The 21,702-nt window shown below is 35.6% G+C and overlaps 1 protein-coding gene across 3 annotated transcripts in view; it reads right to left on the reverse strand.

Moving 5' to 3' along the window:
• Positions 1–21,702, reverse strand: part of RhoGAP68F (Rho GTPase activating protein at 68F) — a 321,213-nt gene that overhangs the window by 270,906 nt on the left and 28,605 nt on the right. Inside the window, exon 2 of one of the 3 annotated variants that reach the window (XM_067088348.1) lies at positions 8,822–8,890. The exons of the other annotated variants lie outside the window; for them this stretch is intronic. Within the exon in view, the coding sequence (XP_066944449.1) occupies positions 8,822–8,890 (69 nt within the window). The remainder of the gene's footprint in view (positions 1–8,821; positions 8,891–21,702) is intronic. 3 annotated transcript variants of the gene reach the window in all.

The raw sequence follows: 21,702 nt of genomic DNA on the forward strand, positions 1-21,702 counted from the left end.
TATATATATATATATATATATATATATATATATATATATATACAAATATATAAATATATATAGACAAACAAACACACACACACACATATATATACTATATATATATATATATATATATATATATATATATATATATATATATATATATATATATATATATTATATATATATATATTTCTGTACAGGACGGAACTTCTGCTTAAAGTTTAACATTCATGAACGTATTGGATAATTTGACTTAAAAAAAAAAAGGAAAAGAGACAGTTTAGCCCCAGAAGCAATTACTAAATACAACCGTGACAAAAATGACCTCATATAACGGACAAACGCTTCCCTACAGCTGGTCGTTTATTCAAGGTCTGCTTGTCATACAGAGAACGATAACCTTCCAAAAATAGAATAAGAGATAATACGAGAGCATGAATACAAGCATTTCACACACACCAATGCACACCCACATGCGCAAACACAATCTCTCTCTCTCTCTCTCTCTCTCTCTCTCTCTCTCTCTCTCTCACATATATATACAGTATATATTTATTATTATTATTATTATTATTATTATTATTATTATTATTTATTATTATTATTATTATTATTATTATTATTATTATTCAGAAGATGAACCCTATCCATATGGAATAGCCCACAGGGGCCAGTGACTTCAAATTCAAACTTCCAGAGAATATTAAGGTGTTCATTAGGAAGAAGTAAGAGGAGATACAGGGAAATACAGAAAGAAGAGATCTCACTTATCAAAAAATTAAAAATATATTAATAAATAGATAAAAATGTTTTAAAATGCAAGGAGAATAGTATTACGGTACTGATGAATTATATATATTTATGTATATATACATATATATATATGTATGTATATATACATATATATATGTCTGTATATATATATACGTATGTATATATAGCCTATACTGTATATGTGTGTGTTTGCGTGGGTGCGTGTATGTATTCATGCTCCTCGTGCTAGGCTGCAAAAGGGCGGCTTATTGAAGCTTCACACGTGTAGTAAGAACGTATATATACATAGATGTTGTGTGATTATTGGGATATATATATATATATATATATATATATATATATATATATATATATATATATATATATATATATATATATATATATATATGTGTGTGTGTGTGTGTGTGTGTGTGTGTAAATATATATGTACGTAACTTGATACTAAACCGTATTGCCAAGCTTATGAGGAACACTATTTCGCATATTTTCGAGGTAAATAATCGCATCAGTGGGCTGAAATTAATAACAAGAAACTACAAAAATAACTGAGAAAAAACAATATAGTAAACTGATTTACAGTTTAAAATTAACAAAAGGGTAGAAAAATCAACACCAATTCAATAACACTGAAAAATAAAACTTATGAGAGTGAGATTCACCTCCTAATTTAATTCCTTACTAAAAAAAAAAAAAATCAAGAATGAAGAGGTCAAGTTTGTTTGAAACAGCTGAACAACAACTTGGAAACAATTAGAAACTTTGTAATTTGTTTCTTCATTACGAATTAGAAAGCTGGCCTTTTAATTATCAATTTCGTTGTATTTTCTGTTGCTGTTGTTTCTTTTATGTTAGCAGATTTACTTTTGCATCCCGCGCTCAAATTTTCCTCCCTTATTAATTTGAATTTATTTGTTCACTTTGTCTACTTGATTCATTTTATTCGTAGTTCGTATATTTACTCTATTGCTAATTTAATTATTTTATAGTCTTATTCATTTCAGCTTTAAAAAATCCAACGCTTACAAAATAATATATTTTCCATAGCCTAGATAATGCAATTCATCAAGTGAACATTTCCCAGTAAGTGGCCTATCACTGACACACATACAAATTCAATAAATATATACATATATATATATATAATGTGTGTGTGTATACATATACACATATGTATATATATAAGCATATACACAGTACACATACATATACATACACACACACACGCTGCCTTGTATGCAGTCCCCCTTCTCTCTCTCTCTCTCTCTCTCTCTCTCTCTCTCTCTCTCTCTCTCTCTCTCAGTCAGTCATGACGATATTAGATGACTTTTAGGTCGGCATTTTCTATGAATTTCATTTTCTTGCCTTAATCTGGCACCATGAACAAGCCTGCACGCCCCAAACTTACACAACCTGTACAACAGCAGTAGACCAGCAACCAATAATAAGCAAAAATTCAACAACCTTAATCTCTATACATCTTTTGTCACAATTCCCAAGACCCGTGTACGACTGACATCATCCTTTTTCAACAGGGAACATTAATACCTCTTCCTTCCTTTATCAATATTAGCCAATGACCATGTGTTTCTCTTATGAGAAATCAGACACTTTATTGCCTTAATGAGTTTGAAATATCGGATATCATTCAAAAATATAATAATCTGCAGAAAGTACAAGAATACAGAAATCTATTTTCCAAAATATGCAACGGACAAAGGTAACTCATAACGACTAACAAGGGAATCATACGAATATCGAAGTGAGAATTAAAAAAAGAAAGTATATACCACAGAATATCATATCAAAGAGCAAAAATTTTCAATTATCAAATTACGCATACTTGGGGGAGCATTAAAAAACAAACGAGCACAAAAACTGCCTAGAGCAGAATTAAATGACGTCAACAAATAAATTATATATTGACCAGAGAATAATACAAATAGACACACTCGCAATATAAAATGAAAATGGAGCACAGAAATACTTGAGGAGCAATTATTATCGGCTGGAATCAAGAAACCTGATGCCATAGCAATCACTAGCACGACCTTGAAATTAATGCGCTTCTCAAGGAGAATCTTCAAGCAACTTTTGAATTATAAACACCACAATTAACTTCAGAACTCTGACATACGGTAATATCCACCAGGTTTCATTAATGTAAGAATTAAACACAAATCAAAATGCTAGTTTCATTCCATACATCTGTTCCCAAAGATTTTAATGCGCCTTTGTTTCACGTTTCTTACAAAGATTTTCATTAGTTTTGACAGGTCGGTCCTCGGAATGACTTGCCCTCCTCCTGGTTCAGGTCATCATGGTCCTTGAATTGGTAGGGCCAGCTCGTGGGACTGAAGACCTGTGCTTCTGCTGCCAATAAATTAATGGTGGATACTCCGTGACTGCAGGGGCCCAGAACACGGTTCTCAGCAAGTCATATAGGATAAGGTTGCCAGCTCCATGCCATTTTTACCCTGGCAGTGAACCGCCAGGTTTAAATGATAACCAGGCAACAATTCAGTGCTTATAAATGGTCTAGGGCCTCGTCGGTAAAGAGAAGATGGAACCACTGAGCCACGGGGACCTCCACTTCGTTACTTTGGGCATGTGATAAGAGCAGAGAAATAATGCTTGTTGTGGAATATTCGTACCATATTTCATCCATTTCTTCTTCATGAGATGAATCGTACAAAAACAGTTATGCAGATTTTTTCTCTAAATCAGATTCATTAACATCAAGGATTGCCCCTCATCAAGTAATACTCCAAAGTGCTTCTTATCCCATTACCCTTTTACTAAACAGAGACTGTTAACGAGTCCACACATGGATCCTGTGGCCAGGCTACCAATGGCAAAAAAGGTAGGCGTGCATCGTCCCTGCTTCCAATCTATGAGAGTTCCTCATTGGATGGGTCGGTATCGTACTCAGGCTAGCGCTCTCCTAGGCCCGTGTTCGATTCTCCAGCCGGCCAATGAAGAATAAGAGGAATTTATTTCTGGTGATAGAAATTCATTTCTCGCTATAATGTGGTTCGGATTCCACAATAAGCTGTAGGTCCCGTAGCTAGGTAAGCAATTGGTTCTTAGCCACGTAAAATAAATCTATTCCTTCGGGCCAGCCCTAGGAGAGGTGTTAATTAACTCAGTGGTCTGGTTAAACTAAGGTGTACTTAACTTTCCAATCTATGAGGTATCAGGAAAACGAGAGGATGTGGTATCATACCTATCCCTATAATCTAAAGGCTTCCACTAAGGGGGGTTACATAACCTATAATGGGGAAGGTAAAAGGGTAATGGGGTAAGAAGCACTTTAGAGTATTACTTGATGAGGGACAATCCTTGATGTTAATGAGTCCGATTTAGAGAAAAAAATCTACATAACTTTTTTTGTACGATTCATCTCAGGAAGAAGAAATGGATGAAATATGGTACGAATATTCCACAACAAACACTATTTCCCTGCTCTTATCACATGCCCAAAGTAACATAGTGGGAGGTCTCTGTGGCTCCGTGGTTCTCATCTTCTCTTTACCGACGAGGCAAGAGGTCAATTAAAAGCAGTGAATTGTTGTTTGGTTGTCATTTAAACCTGGCGGTTCACTGCCAGGGTAAAAATGGCACGGCGCTGGCAACCTTATCCTTTATGACTCGCTAAGAACCGTCAAGTTCAATATCCTCTAGAGTCATTTAGTCTTAAAAAAAAAAAAAGTATATGGTAAGTATATATATATATATATATATATATATATATATATATATATATATATATATATATATATATATATATATATATATATATATATATATATATAATTCATATATGTATGTATGTATATATATGTGTGTGTGTGTGTGTGTATGAAAGGCCATGGAATGGAACTTCCAACATCATTACCTGATGTCAGGAAATCCATGGAACACAACGTCAGCGACGTAACCCTGGTTATGGAGAAAACTGCCATTTAAATGTACTAAATAACGGAGACAAAGCGGCAGCGGGTGGGAGTTTGGGAAGACATACAGGGTCTATTAACTGAGTTTCTGCAGTATTACCTCGAATAACCTTACTTTCTTTCCACTAATTGGAATTGGGATATAAAACTGACACCAAGGGCCAAGCACTGGGACACACGAGCTCATTCTGAGCTGAAAGGGAAACTGACAGTAAAGGTTTTAAAGGTGTAACAGAAGGAAAACCTCGCAGTTGCACTATGAAATAACTGTTCGGAGAGGGGGTGAGGGAAAGTAAGATGGAAGAAAGATAATAGGAACGGCGTTTAGTAAAAGGAATGAAAAGAGTTGCAGTTAGGGCCGAAGAGACTAAAAAACACTTAAATAATGTCTACAATGGACTGACGGCACTATCTCCCTGCGGGGCTTTCCACTAAGTTAATTACACGATGAAACAGAAACCCTCCGCCATTATCCATCAAAATGAGAGAAAACCAAAGCGACGACTGAGGATTTCACCTTCTAGTTGGCAGTAAAATGACAACTGTCAGATTGCTCCTTAATGGTCATGACATCCCTCTGTACCAGTCATTACCGGTCAAAATGCTTTATTCATTTCCTCCTAAGATGCAACAACACAGGAACATCCGAAATACAATCTCGTAAATGTCTACCCAAGCCCCTAACATCAGTTGCAAAGTGAAAGTGGACGCTAATCTGAACCTTAACAAAGTACAGTAATTACACAAAGCAATTTCGGGGGGCCAAATGACGTAAAAAGCAAATAGAAGCAGGATACCAGTTTACAACATAAGTATTATTATTACTAGTCTTACTTCCCTGAGACGATGAAACATGCAAGAGGTACAAAATAAGCGAAGAGAGACCAAGTAATTTAAATTATTATTACTATTTTAACGGTTACTTCATTGGGGCAATTCCATTGGGTATATATATATATATATACATGCAATCGTTTGTTTAGAAAATTTTATGTTCCATATATATATATATATATATATATATATATATATATATATGTATATATATATATATATATATATATATATATATATATATATATATATATCAGTTCATCGCATTATATATATGTATTGATATGTTTCATTTAAATAAAGTAAACTTACAATGCGGTGACGTTTCATTTCGTCGCGGCACGTAAGTGAGGTTTACAGTGAATTAAGGGGTTGCTTACTTTACATGAAAATGCCTTGCCCAGCACAGGTCCTTCCTTGCCCAAAGGCATCCCTTAGGTGTGGAAGCGGTAACGAAAATACAAAGGCTACAGTGGACCTTTATAATTGGCCCAACCAAACAACAGTGACACTGAAGGATGGGACAGCGTGGCGAGTATGTGCTGCTATTAGTTAGGTGGGTGGTTATCAAATATCAGAATCCGATCATTTCCGTGACAACTTTGCAAACTTCGTTGCTGCTGTCTGGTGTCTTCTTGCTTTGAGCTTCATAGTAAAAGGGGCTCTTGAGGTTTCGTTGCTGCAAAGCTGGGAATCAGTATTGTGGCTTATGGCGATAAACGTCACTTGTGCGAGTCTCCTGAAGGTGGTGAGCAAAGGAACGTCTCTGTGGGATGTTCAAGGACTTTTTGGGGCTTAATATGGAGCGTGTCTAAGATTTACAGGAGGCAGCTGTCAAGTACCCTGTCATTAATTTGAATGGTAGAAATATGGCACATTATTCAGCTGAGTAAAACCTCATTTCCTTCACCAAATTGCTGACATGCACCTGACACATGCCGCCTATAAATCTAAGAGACATCACACGAATTACACCTTAAACTATCCCCGAACATCATACAGTCGGATTACTGTACTTCCTGCTCACTACCACCAAAAGACCCAAAAAAACCAACATTAACCACTATAAGCAACAACGTCAATGCCCCAAAAGAAAGGTGCTCCAAGACACTGATGGCACTCTGAAGGCACTCAACCAGTGCCACAGTGGTTGGCAAGATTGTTACAGTGAAGTCTCAATCACTGTATCAAAAATATGACTCCAGACTGAAGAGACACTACCCAATCAGCATAAAGAAGTTCGCAATAACGTCAAAGAATGATTCTGGGTAACCACCTTCCTGTCAAACACCCCAACATACATGCCGCCTTTTCTCACCCCTTAATCTTTTATGAGCTGCTCTGGGAGCAAGACCCCGTGTTAGCTTAAGACCAGCCCAGTATTCGAAAACAAACACCCTTAATCCATTGGAAGTCTGACTTTTGTTATGACCATGTCCTGCTGTGACAAGATGACACATCAGCTTGTGTTTCTGCAACTACCTTTCTGCAATTTGACCTTGGTAAAAGAAAAAATGCCTGATTAAGTCCATACTCTATGGAAGTACTATTAAATAGATGAATATACGGCAACTCTTAGGAATTGAGAGAGTGAAACAAAATTAAATTACAGGATGCAACCATAATACAATTTTCATAATTATTATTATCATTATTATCAAAACATTATCTGGCGCAACCAAAAAGAGGTCATTCACTTGAAAAGCAAGCTGGCACACAGTAGAATAATTATATATAACAAAAGAGAAAATCAAAATCAGAGCCAAGACAAGAGAACAGCAAAAAACAGACGAAATTACCGGCTAAAACTAAATAATAAAATTAACTCATACGAATGAACTACAGATAAACAACTGTTGAGAAATCCAGAGGGAAATTCATCCGTAATGTAAATGTTACCCGAGGGTCACCGTGCCCACAACATCGGGGTCAAATTAACAGGAAGTTACAGAGCACTTCGGTAATTACTCTCTGGAAATCCCATCCCAGATGTCATTTCAAAAATGAGCTTCACTTATAAGATACTTTCACTAATGACCTCTTGACTCTTTCTAATGACAGGCGGAGTTCGATGAAGATTTTGGCAAAATATCGACAGAGTCTATAAAAATCCTCCACGATTGGCTCTCTGCCTTCATGGCGACTTGCCTGATGACCCTCGCACCAGATTATCAGATTATCCTGCGTCAATCTTAGCATTATCTCCATCTGGTCACTCTCGTTTTCCTCAGTCTACTACCAGGTCTTCTTCCTTACAATCTACCGTTTAAAAACGACTTTCACTGATATGCAATTATCACCGTTTTCGAAAAAGGACACATGATAAATATGTATATATAAAAGGTATCATCAAAAGATACTCAAAACGAACGAAAAATATACATTATGAAATTTCCAGAGGAAATACAAAAGATTAAGCGTATTATCAAGAATTACGAGTCACAACGAGTGAGAGCTTTCACTGATGATATGCTTGCATCAGTAAATATTTTCATTGATGTTTTAACGCTTTCAAGAAGACTTTCACATGTAATTATAAGGGTCTTTTAAACGAAGTTAACTGACCAAGAAAGAATCAACAATGGTTAACAGGTGAAAGGGTTAATATGAAATACAAACACTTCATGGGTAAAAAGGTCAATATGAAACTCGGGGCCAAGAGCACGAATATAACGAACATAACCAGTTAATGTGAAAAGTCGGAACATTATAACGAACTGATGTGAAACACTAAATATATCAATACTGTAGCAATGTGGAAGATACGAAAATATCAATAAAGTGATACTGAGAAAACGCAGAGATCTATGAAATGGTAGTGTTCTATGTGTTAATGAGGCCAGGTTCAAAACTAACGTGGGCACTCAAAAACCGTAAATATCTGCATTGGATTAAAGAGAACACAATGGGTTAACTGGAAAATCCAAAACGCATAACCACTAATCAACGCTAAACATAACAGGTTAACCTGGTTGACTAAAAACTCACGAAAAGCATCGATTAAATTATAACTAATAGGTTAGTTGGAAACTCAAGAACTTCAACAACTGATTAGTACAAACTTACTGTCAACACACAAACGCCAGCAAAGGATTAATGTCATAAAAAAAAAGGTTAACTGAGAACACACAAAACCAAAGACTGATTTATGAAAACAAAACAGATTAGCTGGGAACAGTAACTCCAACAATTGATAAATGTAACATGTGGGTTAACTGGCAACTCAACCAATACCAACAGCAGGTTAATGAGAATTCTCAAGCATCAGAAATTACCTGACGTGAACCCGAAAAATTGAATGGCATCTTCTTTTCCATTCCTTGAGGGAGTGAAGAGCAGTTCAACTGAAAATTGAAGGAAATTATACAAATAACGGTAACTGATTTGTAATTATAAAAACAATAATGATAACAGGAATTGCTGCTGACAAGATACGAATACAATGAAAATGTGGGTCACTGACAAGAAATTGTCTGCGGTAAGTCTCTCTCTCTCTCTCTCTCTCTCTCTCTCTCTCTCTCTCTCTCTCTCTCTCTCTCTCTCTCTCTCTCTCTCTCCCCAATAAAATATTTGCTGGAACCTCGACCAGCACTAAGGTATGATCTAATCAAGTTCGAAATAGCAATATAATCAGAAAACTCAAAAGTAAATCCCGTTCTATATTTCCAGTTTTCGTGAACCTTCCGCGAACCATTATGCGGCCATAGCCATCATCTAAGTTCATAGACCTTGGCCACACCATTCCTGTTACAATAACGAACGTTACAGAAAATAAAAACGTAACTTGGAAAAAATACCATTTCAAACCATAAAACAATGCAATAAAATATGACTGTGGAGAAATGGTAAAATTTATCTATTTCGGACTGACACCTTAGAGCATATTCATTATTCAGTTTTTATCTACAACTGTACTTAACTATTTCTGATTTACATCGACCACTTGGAAATAGTAATATGCAAATATATAATATATATATATATATATATATATATATATATATATATATATATATATATATATATATATATTATATTATATATAAACTGTATATATATACATATATATATTTGTATATAATTCTGCTTTCAAACAAGGATGCAGAGAATAAATATATAAATTTCAATCACCTGAACAGAGGAGAAAACCCATCCAGAAAAAGAAGGGGCGAAAGAGAGTACACAATTCTCCATAACATTATATGCCACAAAAGGAGAATGACAGTCATAATACCCCTTATCATTATGTCAAATCAAAGACAAGCAATCAAAGTGCCTACGAGAGAGAGAGAGAGAGAGAGAGAGAGAGAGAGAGAGAGAGAGAGAGAGAGAGAGAGAGAGAGAGAGAGAGAGATTCTTAAAAATGGCTTCATCCCGGTTCTTATTATCGGATGATGGTCCATTTTGGAGAGGTACTGATCACTCCCATTGATTCTCTCTCTCTAGAGAGAGCAAGCTTTTTTTGCTTCATTGTTAAATAGACCCCTCAAATACCCGGTCACAACGTTCTCGTGGTGTGGACGACACAATTCATAATCTTGACAGTTACAAATCTCTAGAATCATAAATACTTCATCACCGAGATTGACAGATCAAAATACTTATTTGTAATAAAAGATATTACAGACAGATTCACCTATTATACGACAAGATCTATTTTCATTATTACTTTGCATTACTGCAATATCACCAAGCCCTCTATATACATATACATTTATATAAACTATATGTATGTTACGTATATGAATATATATATTTTTGTATATATATATATATATATACATATATATATGTATATATAATACATATATATACATAAATATATATATATATATATATATATATATAGGTATATATATATATATATATATATATAATATATATATGTATATATATATTATATTTATATTATATATATATATATATATATATATATATATATATATATATATATATATATATATATATATATATATATATATATATAGACAACACAGTAACTTTTCTGTTGCTGGTTTACTTTCTTTAGTTGTTCTGGAGAGTTTTGTATTAATATTATCCAGAATATAATCCTGCCATCGATGATACTTCTCATGGCAGCAGAGTTGATCTCTATGCAGCCCCCTATGTAACACTGAACACGAAGCCTTTTCCTCTTTAAAGGAAATGAATCCCGAAGGCTTCAGCCTCCGGGTCTCAAATGATTTTGGAACAAGGTTGCTACTCCGTGCCCTTCTCTACCCTCTATCCATTCCACCACAGCGAAGTAACCTGACAGGTGATTAACTCACTAACGAGGTAAACAGAGGCACAACAGATTTTTCTAGAAACGGAACGAAATTGCTTACTCGCCCTCCCCCAAGATCGAGCTTTGTACTTTTGATGAGATATATATATATATATATATATATATATATATATATATATATATATATATATATATATATATATATATATATATATATATATATATATATATATATATATATATATTAGTATACAAATATCCCTTATATAATATCCAGTTTATATATATATATATATATAAATAATATATTTTCATATATATATATATATATATTACCCGAAGGGAAATTTTTAGTTGATAATAAGTTCGTCGTCTCGTGGGCTCGAACCACGGAAGACAAGAACTCAGGACTACAGTGACGCATTTAACCACACGGCCAACAAGCCACTGTAATCCTGAGTTCTTGTCTTCCGTGGTTCGAGCCCACGAGACGACGAACTTATTATCCACTAAAAATTATTTCGAGTAACATGTATGAAAAAAATACATTATTTCACGGTGAGGTAGAGCGAATTGATATTAAAGGACGTTTGTAGCTTAATGCTATATATATATATATGAATCACGGTGATGTGATAAATTTCATATATATATATATATATATATATATATATATATATATATATATATATATATATATATATATATTTATATATATATATGTATCCAATGCGTTTTTGCACAAAAATGTGACGATATCGTTTAATATCGGATGCTTGAGAATATTATAAAATTATAGTTGAGAAATTGCATGGCAAAGGTTCAGAAGGTGAGACAGTGAAAACATTAGGTGTAAGAGAAGGTTTAGTGAACAAGAGGGATACTTGCCTTAATACTTGTTTATTCTACATTTTCAAGTTTACACTCGTGAACTTGAAAATGTGTAATAAACTAATGCGAAAGGGACTTGTTCAAAGCCCTTTCGGTTTTCACATTTTCAAGTTTACCTTCTGAACTTGGGATTTTATTATATATATATATATATATATATATATATATATATATATATATATATATATATATATATATAAAATATATGTATAATGTGTATGTATGTATGTATGTATGTATAACTAGTCATATATCACAAAATTCATACTAAAATTCAGTTGAAAATTCAATTAACCATGGCTGAGACCAATTATCTTGAAGTCATATGTCTTACCTCACGTGAGACCTCCTTTTGAGTGAGAAGTCAAAACTACACAATTAACAGATTCTTGAATTTCACTCGTTTACTACAACTCATAATAATAATAATAATAATAATAATAATAATAATAATAATAATAATAATAATAATAATAATAATAATAATAATAATAACGGAGAAATAAATTCTACAACAGTGTGGTTGTAATGTGTTAAAAATGATACATCTGGAAGCTTTCGAGGGCCTGTTCAATTCCCATGAGGTGAAATCTGAGCTGATCCGAAAGCTCTCAGCTGTTCCATTCGTAATACTGACTAAACACACAATTATGTTTCTATCCACTCCATCTACAACATTCTACATTAATGTTTTTGTGAGGCATTTCAGAAATAAATAACAGCAAAATTACTTCTAACTAGTAATGCTTCCAAATCCACCTATACCCGTCGAACCTATGAAAAATGCCCCCACGTTTTACGGTACAAGAAGACAATAGTGAGAAAGAAACCATTATAGAAGCAGGAAGTTACCAAGGTGGGAAAAAAGGGGTCAGGGCCATCTCCCAACACATGAATAATCTTTCAGGGTAGATTGCTATACGTTTCAGGATAATGAATTCGTTTTCCTAACTGTAAATCGTGTGTTTTATTTACCTGTTCGGTAAACTTAGTGTCACAGTGTCAGCGTTGAGTGTCAAAACGCCTTATTTATCTTACTTCCCTGAAGATAAAATACGTTACAGATACTGAGCCACCGAATTAGAAATACGATTGGAAAATTACACAAATATCAACATACAGTAATGCAATAGCTGTGTTTTATACTAGACAATATTGTTAAATATAATGCCTGCAACCTATATGTCCTTATAATAAATAAAAGACAAAGCCGAAAGTCTTAAAGCGCAAACAATTCTGGCAAATCTTGAAACCAAGTGGCAACTTTGCCACATCACTGCACAAATAAGTCAGACACTTGGTAATAGCACAACGTCCTTTGATAGTATAATATGAAATCAGTCACCTTTCGCACAATCTTACGATTCTCAAGGAAACACTTCCTATGCCAATTGATAATGCAAACTCTAATAGCAAAAATTTCATTTAACTGGAAACAAAGTGTACCTAACGTAATCATATAATGAATGTATATTTATACTTTAAGGAAGAGATTTTTCTTAACTTTTTCCCGTACAACAAGGAAATGCAAGTTATAACGCTCTGCTTAAGAACCTGGAAACACAACACTTCCGGAAGAAAACACCTCAGGAGGTTCTTGAGGAAGTCTGTCCATTGTAACTACGAGAATCGAGCGTCACTTTTCACACACTATACTTCTCATAATCGTTTCTTTTTTACTGCTCAGAATTGTTTCACATCGAATCTCTTCCGTATTCTACGCTGCACGCTTACCTTCAATACGTAGCTTTTATAATTTCAAATGTCTTTCTCCCCATATATATTTAAATAGAATTACCTGCTTTGTTTATATAAATAAATAACAGAAGGTTCTTTATGAGATGGAATGGTTTACTCCATCAGAGAGAATGGGGGAACATAGTTCAATCAAAAGGACGTATAATTAGATTATGTGGAGCAAAGAATTAAGAGATCTATAGTCCTGGGTTGACTGTGAAAAATAAGTGTTAGAATGAAAGGGCCTGATAACCAGAAAGCAAAGGAGATGAATAATTTACAGGTGAATGGAGTTTACTTAACAAGGGTCACGGTGCTGATAAGGTTTCACTTTAAGAAACGGTTGCGAATCTGTGAAGAAGTCCACCTCTACGTCGGAAGTCAAGTGTGAGAGCGGCAGTGACTACTTCTTTTATCATACTTTTCTTCAGCCCCGTCATTAAGGGAGAGATGCTACGTTTATGGGTCTCAGCAAGTCTCTTGGGATGACACTCCTAGCCCCAAGCTTTCAGAGCCCCCATGTGACACACCACAGCTGATTAACGATTGAGTACCTAATTCACTGCTTAGGTCAACAGTGACATCAGGTTTTTAAGAAAATAAACTAAAATAAAAATAATAAATAATGCTGTAGGAAACTTTCAGCCACGGCCCATGAAACTTTTAGCCGTGGCGGCCTGTGTTGTTGGTATCTACAGCGATGCCAAACGCACGATCATGACTAACTTTAACCTTAAATAAAATCAAAACTACTGAGTCTAGAGGGCCGCAATTTGATATGTTTGATGATTGGAGGGTGAATGATCTACATACCAATTTGCAGCCCTCTAGCGCTAGCTCAGTAGTTTTTAAGATCTGAGGGTGGACAGAAAACGTGCGGACGGACAGACAATGCCATCACAATAGTTTTCTTTTACAGAAAACTAAAAAGGTCGATCTCATGAATCTATTGTATACATACATACACACCCAAAAAGCAAACCATCACATCGATGTCCGTTCCACTGACCTCTTTTCGGACATGACCGCCAATCTTGGCAATGTATTTCAATGCAATATGCAATTCATAATTTCCTGTAACAAGAGAGAGAGAGAGAGAGAGAGAGAGAGAGAGAGAGAGAGAGAGAGAGAATGAATGGCCACATGACTATAGTGAATATAATCAAAACTGCCAGCAATTCAGGTTGCGATAAAAATTTAATTTTATGATGCAATAATAATAATAATAATAATAATAATAATAATAATAATAATAATAATAATAATAATAAGTGCGTCAAAAAACAAGCGATTCCCACAGCTTGCACAAAGAGAAAGGGATAACGTATTGATGATGAGCCTGATGTGAAAGTTGTCCGAATAATGACTGTTGCGTTTTCTTCTATGCAATGCTTATTAGAAGCTATTTTGTGGGTAACATCAAAAATGGTAATGATATTTGCGCTGACATCTGTAATAAATAAACCTAGCAACAAATCTGATAACGACAATGACTTTTATAAGAACGATGACGATAATAATGAGATACAGAGCAACTCTCCTGGAAAGATCTTGACGCCTGAGAAATTTCACGTCATGGAGCTTAAATAATTGACTTTCAAAAATGAAAGTGCAACTCGACAATTTATCTCTTATCTAAAAATAATGGGAGAGACAAGTGCCATTTCACTGAGAGAGAGAGAGAGAGAGAGAGAGAGAATCTATGAAAGCTTTGAGAGAAAATAATACAATTAAGCTTATGGAAAAATATCCAAGGTATAATATACGGTACACAAACACACATACATACATATAAATGTAAATTATATATAAATCTATACAGTATATATATATATATATATATATATATATATATATATATATATATATATATATATATATATATATATATATATATATATATATATATATATACATGTGCGTGTTTGTGTGATAATATATATATATATATATATATATATATATATATATATATATATATATATATATATATATATATATATATATATATATATGTGTGTGTGTGTGTGTGTGTGTGCGCGTGCGCGTTTATATTACCACGAGTGCTTATGTACTGGGTTCCCTTTTTTGTGCGAACTCACTCGCGAAGGTGTTACAACCCTAGGCATTGGACATGGAATGTGAACTGAAATCTTGGTGTATTTTCTGAGAAAATAATATGTAATTACGTCAAGGAAACCGACCCAATTCATGCGGAGTTTCCTAAGAGCAACTGTCAAGGGTGACCAGAAAATACGTGTAACTGGAATTTGAACTATGTAGCCAGGAATGTCCCATTTTACTTTCAAGCGCCATGTGTTGCGTACAACCGTGCGTATATATAAGGATGCATGACACCCGTAGTGGGAACCGTAGGCAGTTCAATAGAATATTACATAAGAAACTCTCCGCTGCTCCTCACTGAATAAAATTAGTAATAAAAAGTGAACATTTTATTTTTATGTGGATGCACGTTTACGATGGGCAGGGTTACTAACTTGGGAAAAATTAGACCGAGGTTAGTGAGTATGCGCGAGCGCACGCGTGTGCGTTCATGAGAATGTAAATGTTTTAAACAAGCTAGTTGATAGACATCACAGTTCGAGTTTTCTAGTAAAAAAATAAACAAATCAATACACTGATAAACAAAAAGCCCACATAACGGCACGATTCGATGTTGAAAAACGTTATATTTCCGCAACTGTGTGCGGGAAGCGGTGCTAAAGAGATAAACATAACGCAGGTACAGTACAATTTAAAAGCCCCCGACACTCACCGGTCTCTAATTTGGGTGTGGGGAGTACACTAGTTTCTAGAGAGTCACTAGTTTCAAATGTTGGACTTCGTGTGTACCGGCGGACTTTTGAATTTAACCTTGTTTCCGGGTAAACCATAATTAAAATACCTTTTAAGCATCAACGTCTGAATTAGAACAAGTCACGTTCCAGAACATTACACGGTATACGGAACTTGAAACCATAAACCGTTAAGGGTATACGGAACCTTCCGCGTCCAACTTTATCTCAATCCAGGCACAGAAGGTCAACCTCACCCGTAATGGCGAAACATTTACCGTGCAAAATTCGAGTCACAAAACAATCCTTGTACTTGAAAAGTGCACGAGATCAAGGAAACTTCTTTATTCATCACTCTATTAACTTCATCTAGAGAATTTCCGCCCCGAGTCCTTCCTGGCTGTAATTAAAGTGTCTGGAACATTAAACGTCACCTTCTCTCTTATTCAGGTCTTACTTCATTGACTGAAGTCCACACGGGTATTAAGACATTCGCTTGCAGCATGTAAGCAGCATATGACCGAATAAGCTGTTAACATGTTATGAACTGTTGTGTCCAGGTGATAATGACAGCAGCGGTTCGAACATGTCTGAAGCTCCGAAGTGAACGAGACAGCGTGTCTGGGCGCTTGGAGACGTGCTCGAACAGTCCTTCCGACCATGTAAACGATACATTTCAGAACAAGCTGTAAGGCTGTTATGAAGTGTTGTGTCCAAATAATACTGCTGCAAACAAGTTTGTGCACATGTTGCCGGAAGAGTTCACAACAGATGTTCGAGCACACGTGAACATGTTGGCAACATTACTGAATCAAGTTTCCAAACAAATTCTAAATACTGCTGCAAACATGTATCAAAAAAGGCTAAAATCGGTGTCCACAACAGATGTTTGACCACACGTGTGGACGCGCCCTGACACCCCACAGAGGACGTATTTAGTTACCTAGAGCCAAGTGGTAACTGAAAGGCCAATGTTCTCAAAACCTTGGGCTGTTTTAATTATATTCTTTAACCGGTCCTTTCAGTGATGGCCTAGAGCTTCCTTACAGGAAAGTATACCCAAGCCCATCATCCTATTTATCTGCATATCTATTCATCTTTCTTCTTTGCTTTCCTTTTCGTTTCTCACAACGAGCATTCAGTTCTATGAAATTCAGCTATGAAGGTTCTTAACACTTCGGGTCGTTACAAATATATTTATAGAACTTTTGAGTAACAATAATAATAATACTAATAATACTGACAGGTGGGGGATTACTGATCCGGCGTAAGGACAGTTTGCAATCTCATCTCTCGCAAATAATGTAAACGTGAAGACAATTTCTCGCCTTTCGGATCCAACCTAATTTCAACTTCCCTCAAATTAAGACTCACTTGTGAATTCGTAATTAGTTAGATATCTAATTTTTATAAATTATGTCAGGCAGGGCAGCCGATCGAGACTACGGTCTACCCCAAAGCCAAATCAAAGTCCTTCAAAAGAAGGCATCGTGCTTACCCCATACAAAAAAATGGGAAAAGGCACGTTAAAAGAAGAAGAAGAATTAATTTGAATATCTCTATTACAATACTCTTACTAACTACTGCATTACTTCTTTACCAAAACTCTCCTACCTGTAGGTTAAACCCTGAATACAAAATCCAGCTTTAATACATAAATACTCTTAAGGAATTTCAGAGCCAAAATATGCGTCGTTCTTCCGACAGATTCAAGATTTTACCAAAAAATTACATTTAATTTTATTTTAACCATATATAAATCTGTTATTTAACCCCTAAAAAATAGCGTCGTTTACCTAACAGTATGACGCACTTTAATTGATTTTGAACTTTTCTAACGATGAAAGACAATTTAACGGCATCGTTAAGTAACAATTTTGACTTCTTGAAAGATAAAAAACAATATACACAACAAATTTGCTTGAGATCATTTTTCTACGCCAGAAAATTAATGCAAACGTTATATTTCCAAGCTAAAGAGCAATTTTTCCGTTCCTCAAAAACAAAAGACAATTCTACAAAATACTTGTTTTCTTTTCGTAAAACTTGCTACCACAAGGCACCCCTTCAACCCCGTCCAAATCTGCCCCGTGAAAAGACGTCCTTCAGGGGCCCCTGAGAGAATTCTCAAAACAGCAATGTGACCTTTCACACACAGCAAAGTTTCAGGAAATGGCCAATCAATGAGAGTGTGTCAACAATCAAGAGGACTGTTTCCTTCCTTGTCCCAGTCTCCTGACAGCACTTACTTGTTTCCGTATTAATGGAGTTAATGTCTTGAAAACGAAAGATATCACAAGGCACTGGAACACGCGTCAAGTTAAAGCACACACACTCATACATTCAGATTTCTCTTCTCTTCTTTCTCTCTCTCTCTCTCTCTCTCTCTCTCTCTCTCTTACCTTATTACCTAATCCTGTTTACGTAAAAACGCAAACACAGGCATGTCTATTGATATTAATCCAAATAGTATATATGTGAGCAGTGTATATATATATATATATATATATATATATATATATATATATATATATATATATATATATAGAGAGAGAGAGAGAGAGAGAGAGAGAGAGAGAGAGAGAGAGAGAGAGAGAGAGAGAGAGAGAGAGAGAGAGAACTAAAAAACAATATGGCCGCCCAACTCTTCAAGTAGCAGGTGTGAAAACAAAACGTGAAAATTCTAAAGAGAGGGGGGGAAAAAGCGTTATGAAAACCACCAACTGCGCGCGAGAACGCACATTACTGTCAGGTCTCCTTCTCTTCAAAACGCTAAACAAAAACGCCGAGAGAGCCGACGTTACCTGCGACGCTAGTTATGGTCGTTACAGGTACATTTACGGTGCTTTCAAAGTTTATTTCCATTTATTTACATATTTTCGTCATGTGTAGCGCGTTCACTTAAGCCACCTCTGGTTGGTTAACAGGTTCAAACCATGTTCTGCAAGTTGACCGAGTCACTTCATGTCAATTTGCAGTTATAAGAAATGAAGTGAAGATTCCTTCTGGAGTAAAGAGAGAAACTTGACAAAATCAGAAAAACTCCATTTAAATGCGTTACAAAACTACAGAGATGGGAAAAAAAAGTTAAGTATATCTTAGTTTTACCAGACCACTGAGCTGATTAACAGCTCTTCTAGAGAGGGCTGGCCCGAAGGATTAGACTTATTTTACGTGGCTAAGAACCAGTTGGTTACTTAGCAACAGGACCTACAGCTTACTGTGGAATCCGAACCACATTATAGCGAGAAATGAATTTCTGTCACCAGAAATAAATTCCTCTAATTCTTCATTAGCCGGCAGGAGACTCGAACTCGGGCCTAGCGAGTGCTAGCCCACAACTCTACCGACTCGCCCGAGGAAGAACTTACACACATTGGAAAAACAAGTAATGACGACAGAATATGCAAAAAGGGATGAGATAACACTAGATGGAGCAGGATTAATGACGCTGAGTCTTCCAAATACCTGAGAACAATCACGTCCAATACGGGTTCTCTTAAGCTGTAAGCTAGTGAAAGACTATGCATGTGGGATAAAATGAGCAAATCAAATAGACAAACTTCATTAACTCATCAGTCTAGTTAAATCTGCTTTCCTATAAGAACATGAATAGCGGTCTGAAAATTAAACTATATCCATAAGAAAGGAAGGAATACAGAATTTAGGTCATTCAGCGCTGAAAGGGAAATTGATAGAAAGAAAGTTTGAAAGGTGCAAAAGAAGGAAAACCTAGCAGTTGCACTATGAAACAATTGTTAGAGAGTGGAAAGTCAGCGGGAAGAAAGAGAATATGAAAGAGGTACAGTAAAAGGAATGAAAGAGGTTGCAGCTAGGGGCCGATGGGACGCTGCAAAGAACCTTAAGCAATGCCTACAGTGCACCACGTGAGGTGCACTGACGGCACTATCCCCCTACGGGGTATATCCATAAGATTTTATCAATTTGATGACAAAGCTCCAAGAAGAATACCAGGAGTCAGATGGCAGGAAAATGACGAAAGTTCCATATTTAGGTGAGACAGTGTTAAAGGTAAGGTCGAGATGGTTTGGACATGTCAGTCGCACCTGCCCAGGGGAGAACGGTACATGCTAGTGCCAGCTGGGATTCACTGGGCACCAGAGGAGGACAAAGACCAACTAGGAGGCGAAATCTGACACGGGAGGATGGAGACATGCGGAGATTTGCGGAAATAATAGCAGAGGAGAGTCAGAAATTTAGAGGTACTGACAGTTAATTATAATATATATATATGTATATATATATATATATATATATATATATATATATATATATATATATATATATATATAAAATATTATTAAACAGATATAGATATGTCATATATATATACTGTGTGTGTGATATACATGTGTGTATGTATGTATATATATATATATATATATATATATATATATATATATATATATATATATATATATATATATATATATATATATATTTTTAATTCTTTAAATCATAAAAACCGTAGGCGGAAAAAATACCCTACCAGAAAACACGCAAATGCAATAAATGGTAGTGGAACAAGGGAGAGGCATGAGCACCTACACCCTACGTAGGGGGTAGGGGAGGGGGCCCGGGAGGAGAAGCAACCGTGACCGGGTTACCGCCATTATCATAACGGTATGACCATACACCTGCAAACACCAAAAGTCACTCTTCACCCCAAAATCCCAACCCCTCTTGCTACTTTCATTCAACAGCCCCTTATCTTGTGGGACTGTCAGGCAATCTCTCTCTCTCTCTCTCTCTCTCTCTCTCTCTCTCTTCTCTCTCTCTCTCTCTTTTTAATGGATCTTTCCTAGTGACCCCCAAGGGTTTTCGGGGGTCGTTACCGAGGACTAATATTTCTTGGGGTCATCTTTATGATATTTACAGTCTTCTGTATGTGTTTACACGGTAATCCCCAATGGGTTTGTACTAAACACGCCGTAAAGGTGGATACATACCGGGTTAAAAAAAAACCCCGTGGGGGTCTCTTTCTAGGAAAGATACTTTTTAATCTATTTTTATTCTATTGAAAAACACTTTTATTCTAGTTGTTTAAGATAAAAAACACGCCATTCCTCTTTCTCTTTTAGAAACTTAAACAAACGCAAAATTTCAAGAACAAAATCAATAGGACCGAGAAGATGGGTAAGGGGTAACTAAAAAGAGCGGAGCTTTAACCAAGTCAGTGAACTAAATAGACTAGCCTCTAAGATGAGAGTCACTGAAAGAAAGCAGCCACGTTGACTGATTCGCCTAATCCACCGCTTGGGTTAACAAAAGCACACTTGGTTTTAAGGGAACACACTTATATCACAGAGAGAGAGAGAGAGAAGAAGAAACACACTTGTACACTTACATCACACTCCTGTGAGAGAGAGAGAGAGAGAGAGAGAGAGAGAGAGAGAGAGAGAGAGAGAGAGAGAGAGAGAGAGATAATCATCCATGAATCTTTTGTTGGAAATACCAACCCCTT

This window comes from Macrobrachium rosenbergii, chromosome 44 (assembly GCF_040412425.1).
Source record: "Macrobrachium rosenbergii isolate ZJJX-2024 chromosome 44, ASM4041242v1, whole genome shotgun sequence".
Taxonomy (NCBI): Eukaryota; Metazoa; Arthropoda; class Malacostraca; order Decapoda; family Palaemonidae; genus Macrobrachium; species Macrobrachium rosenbergii.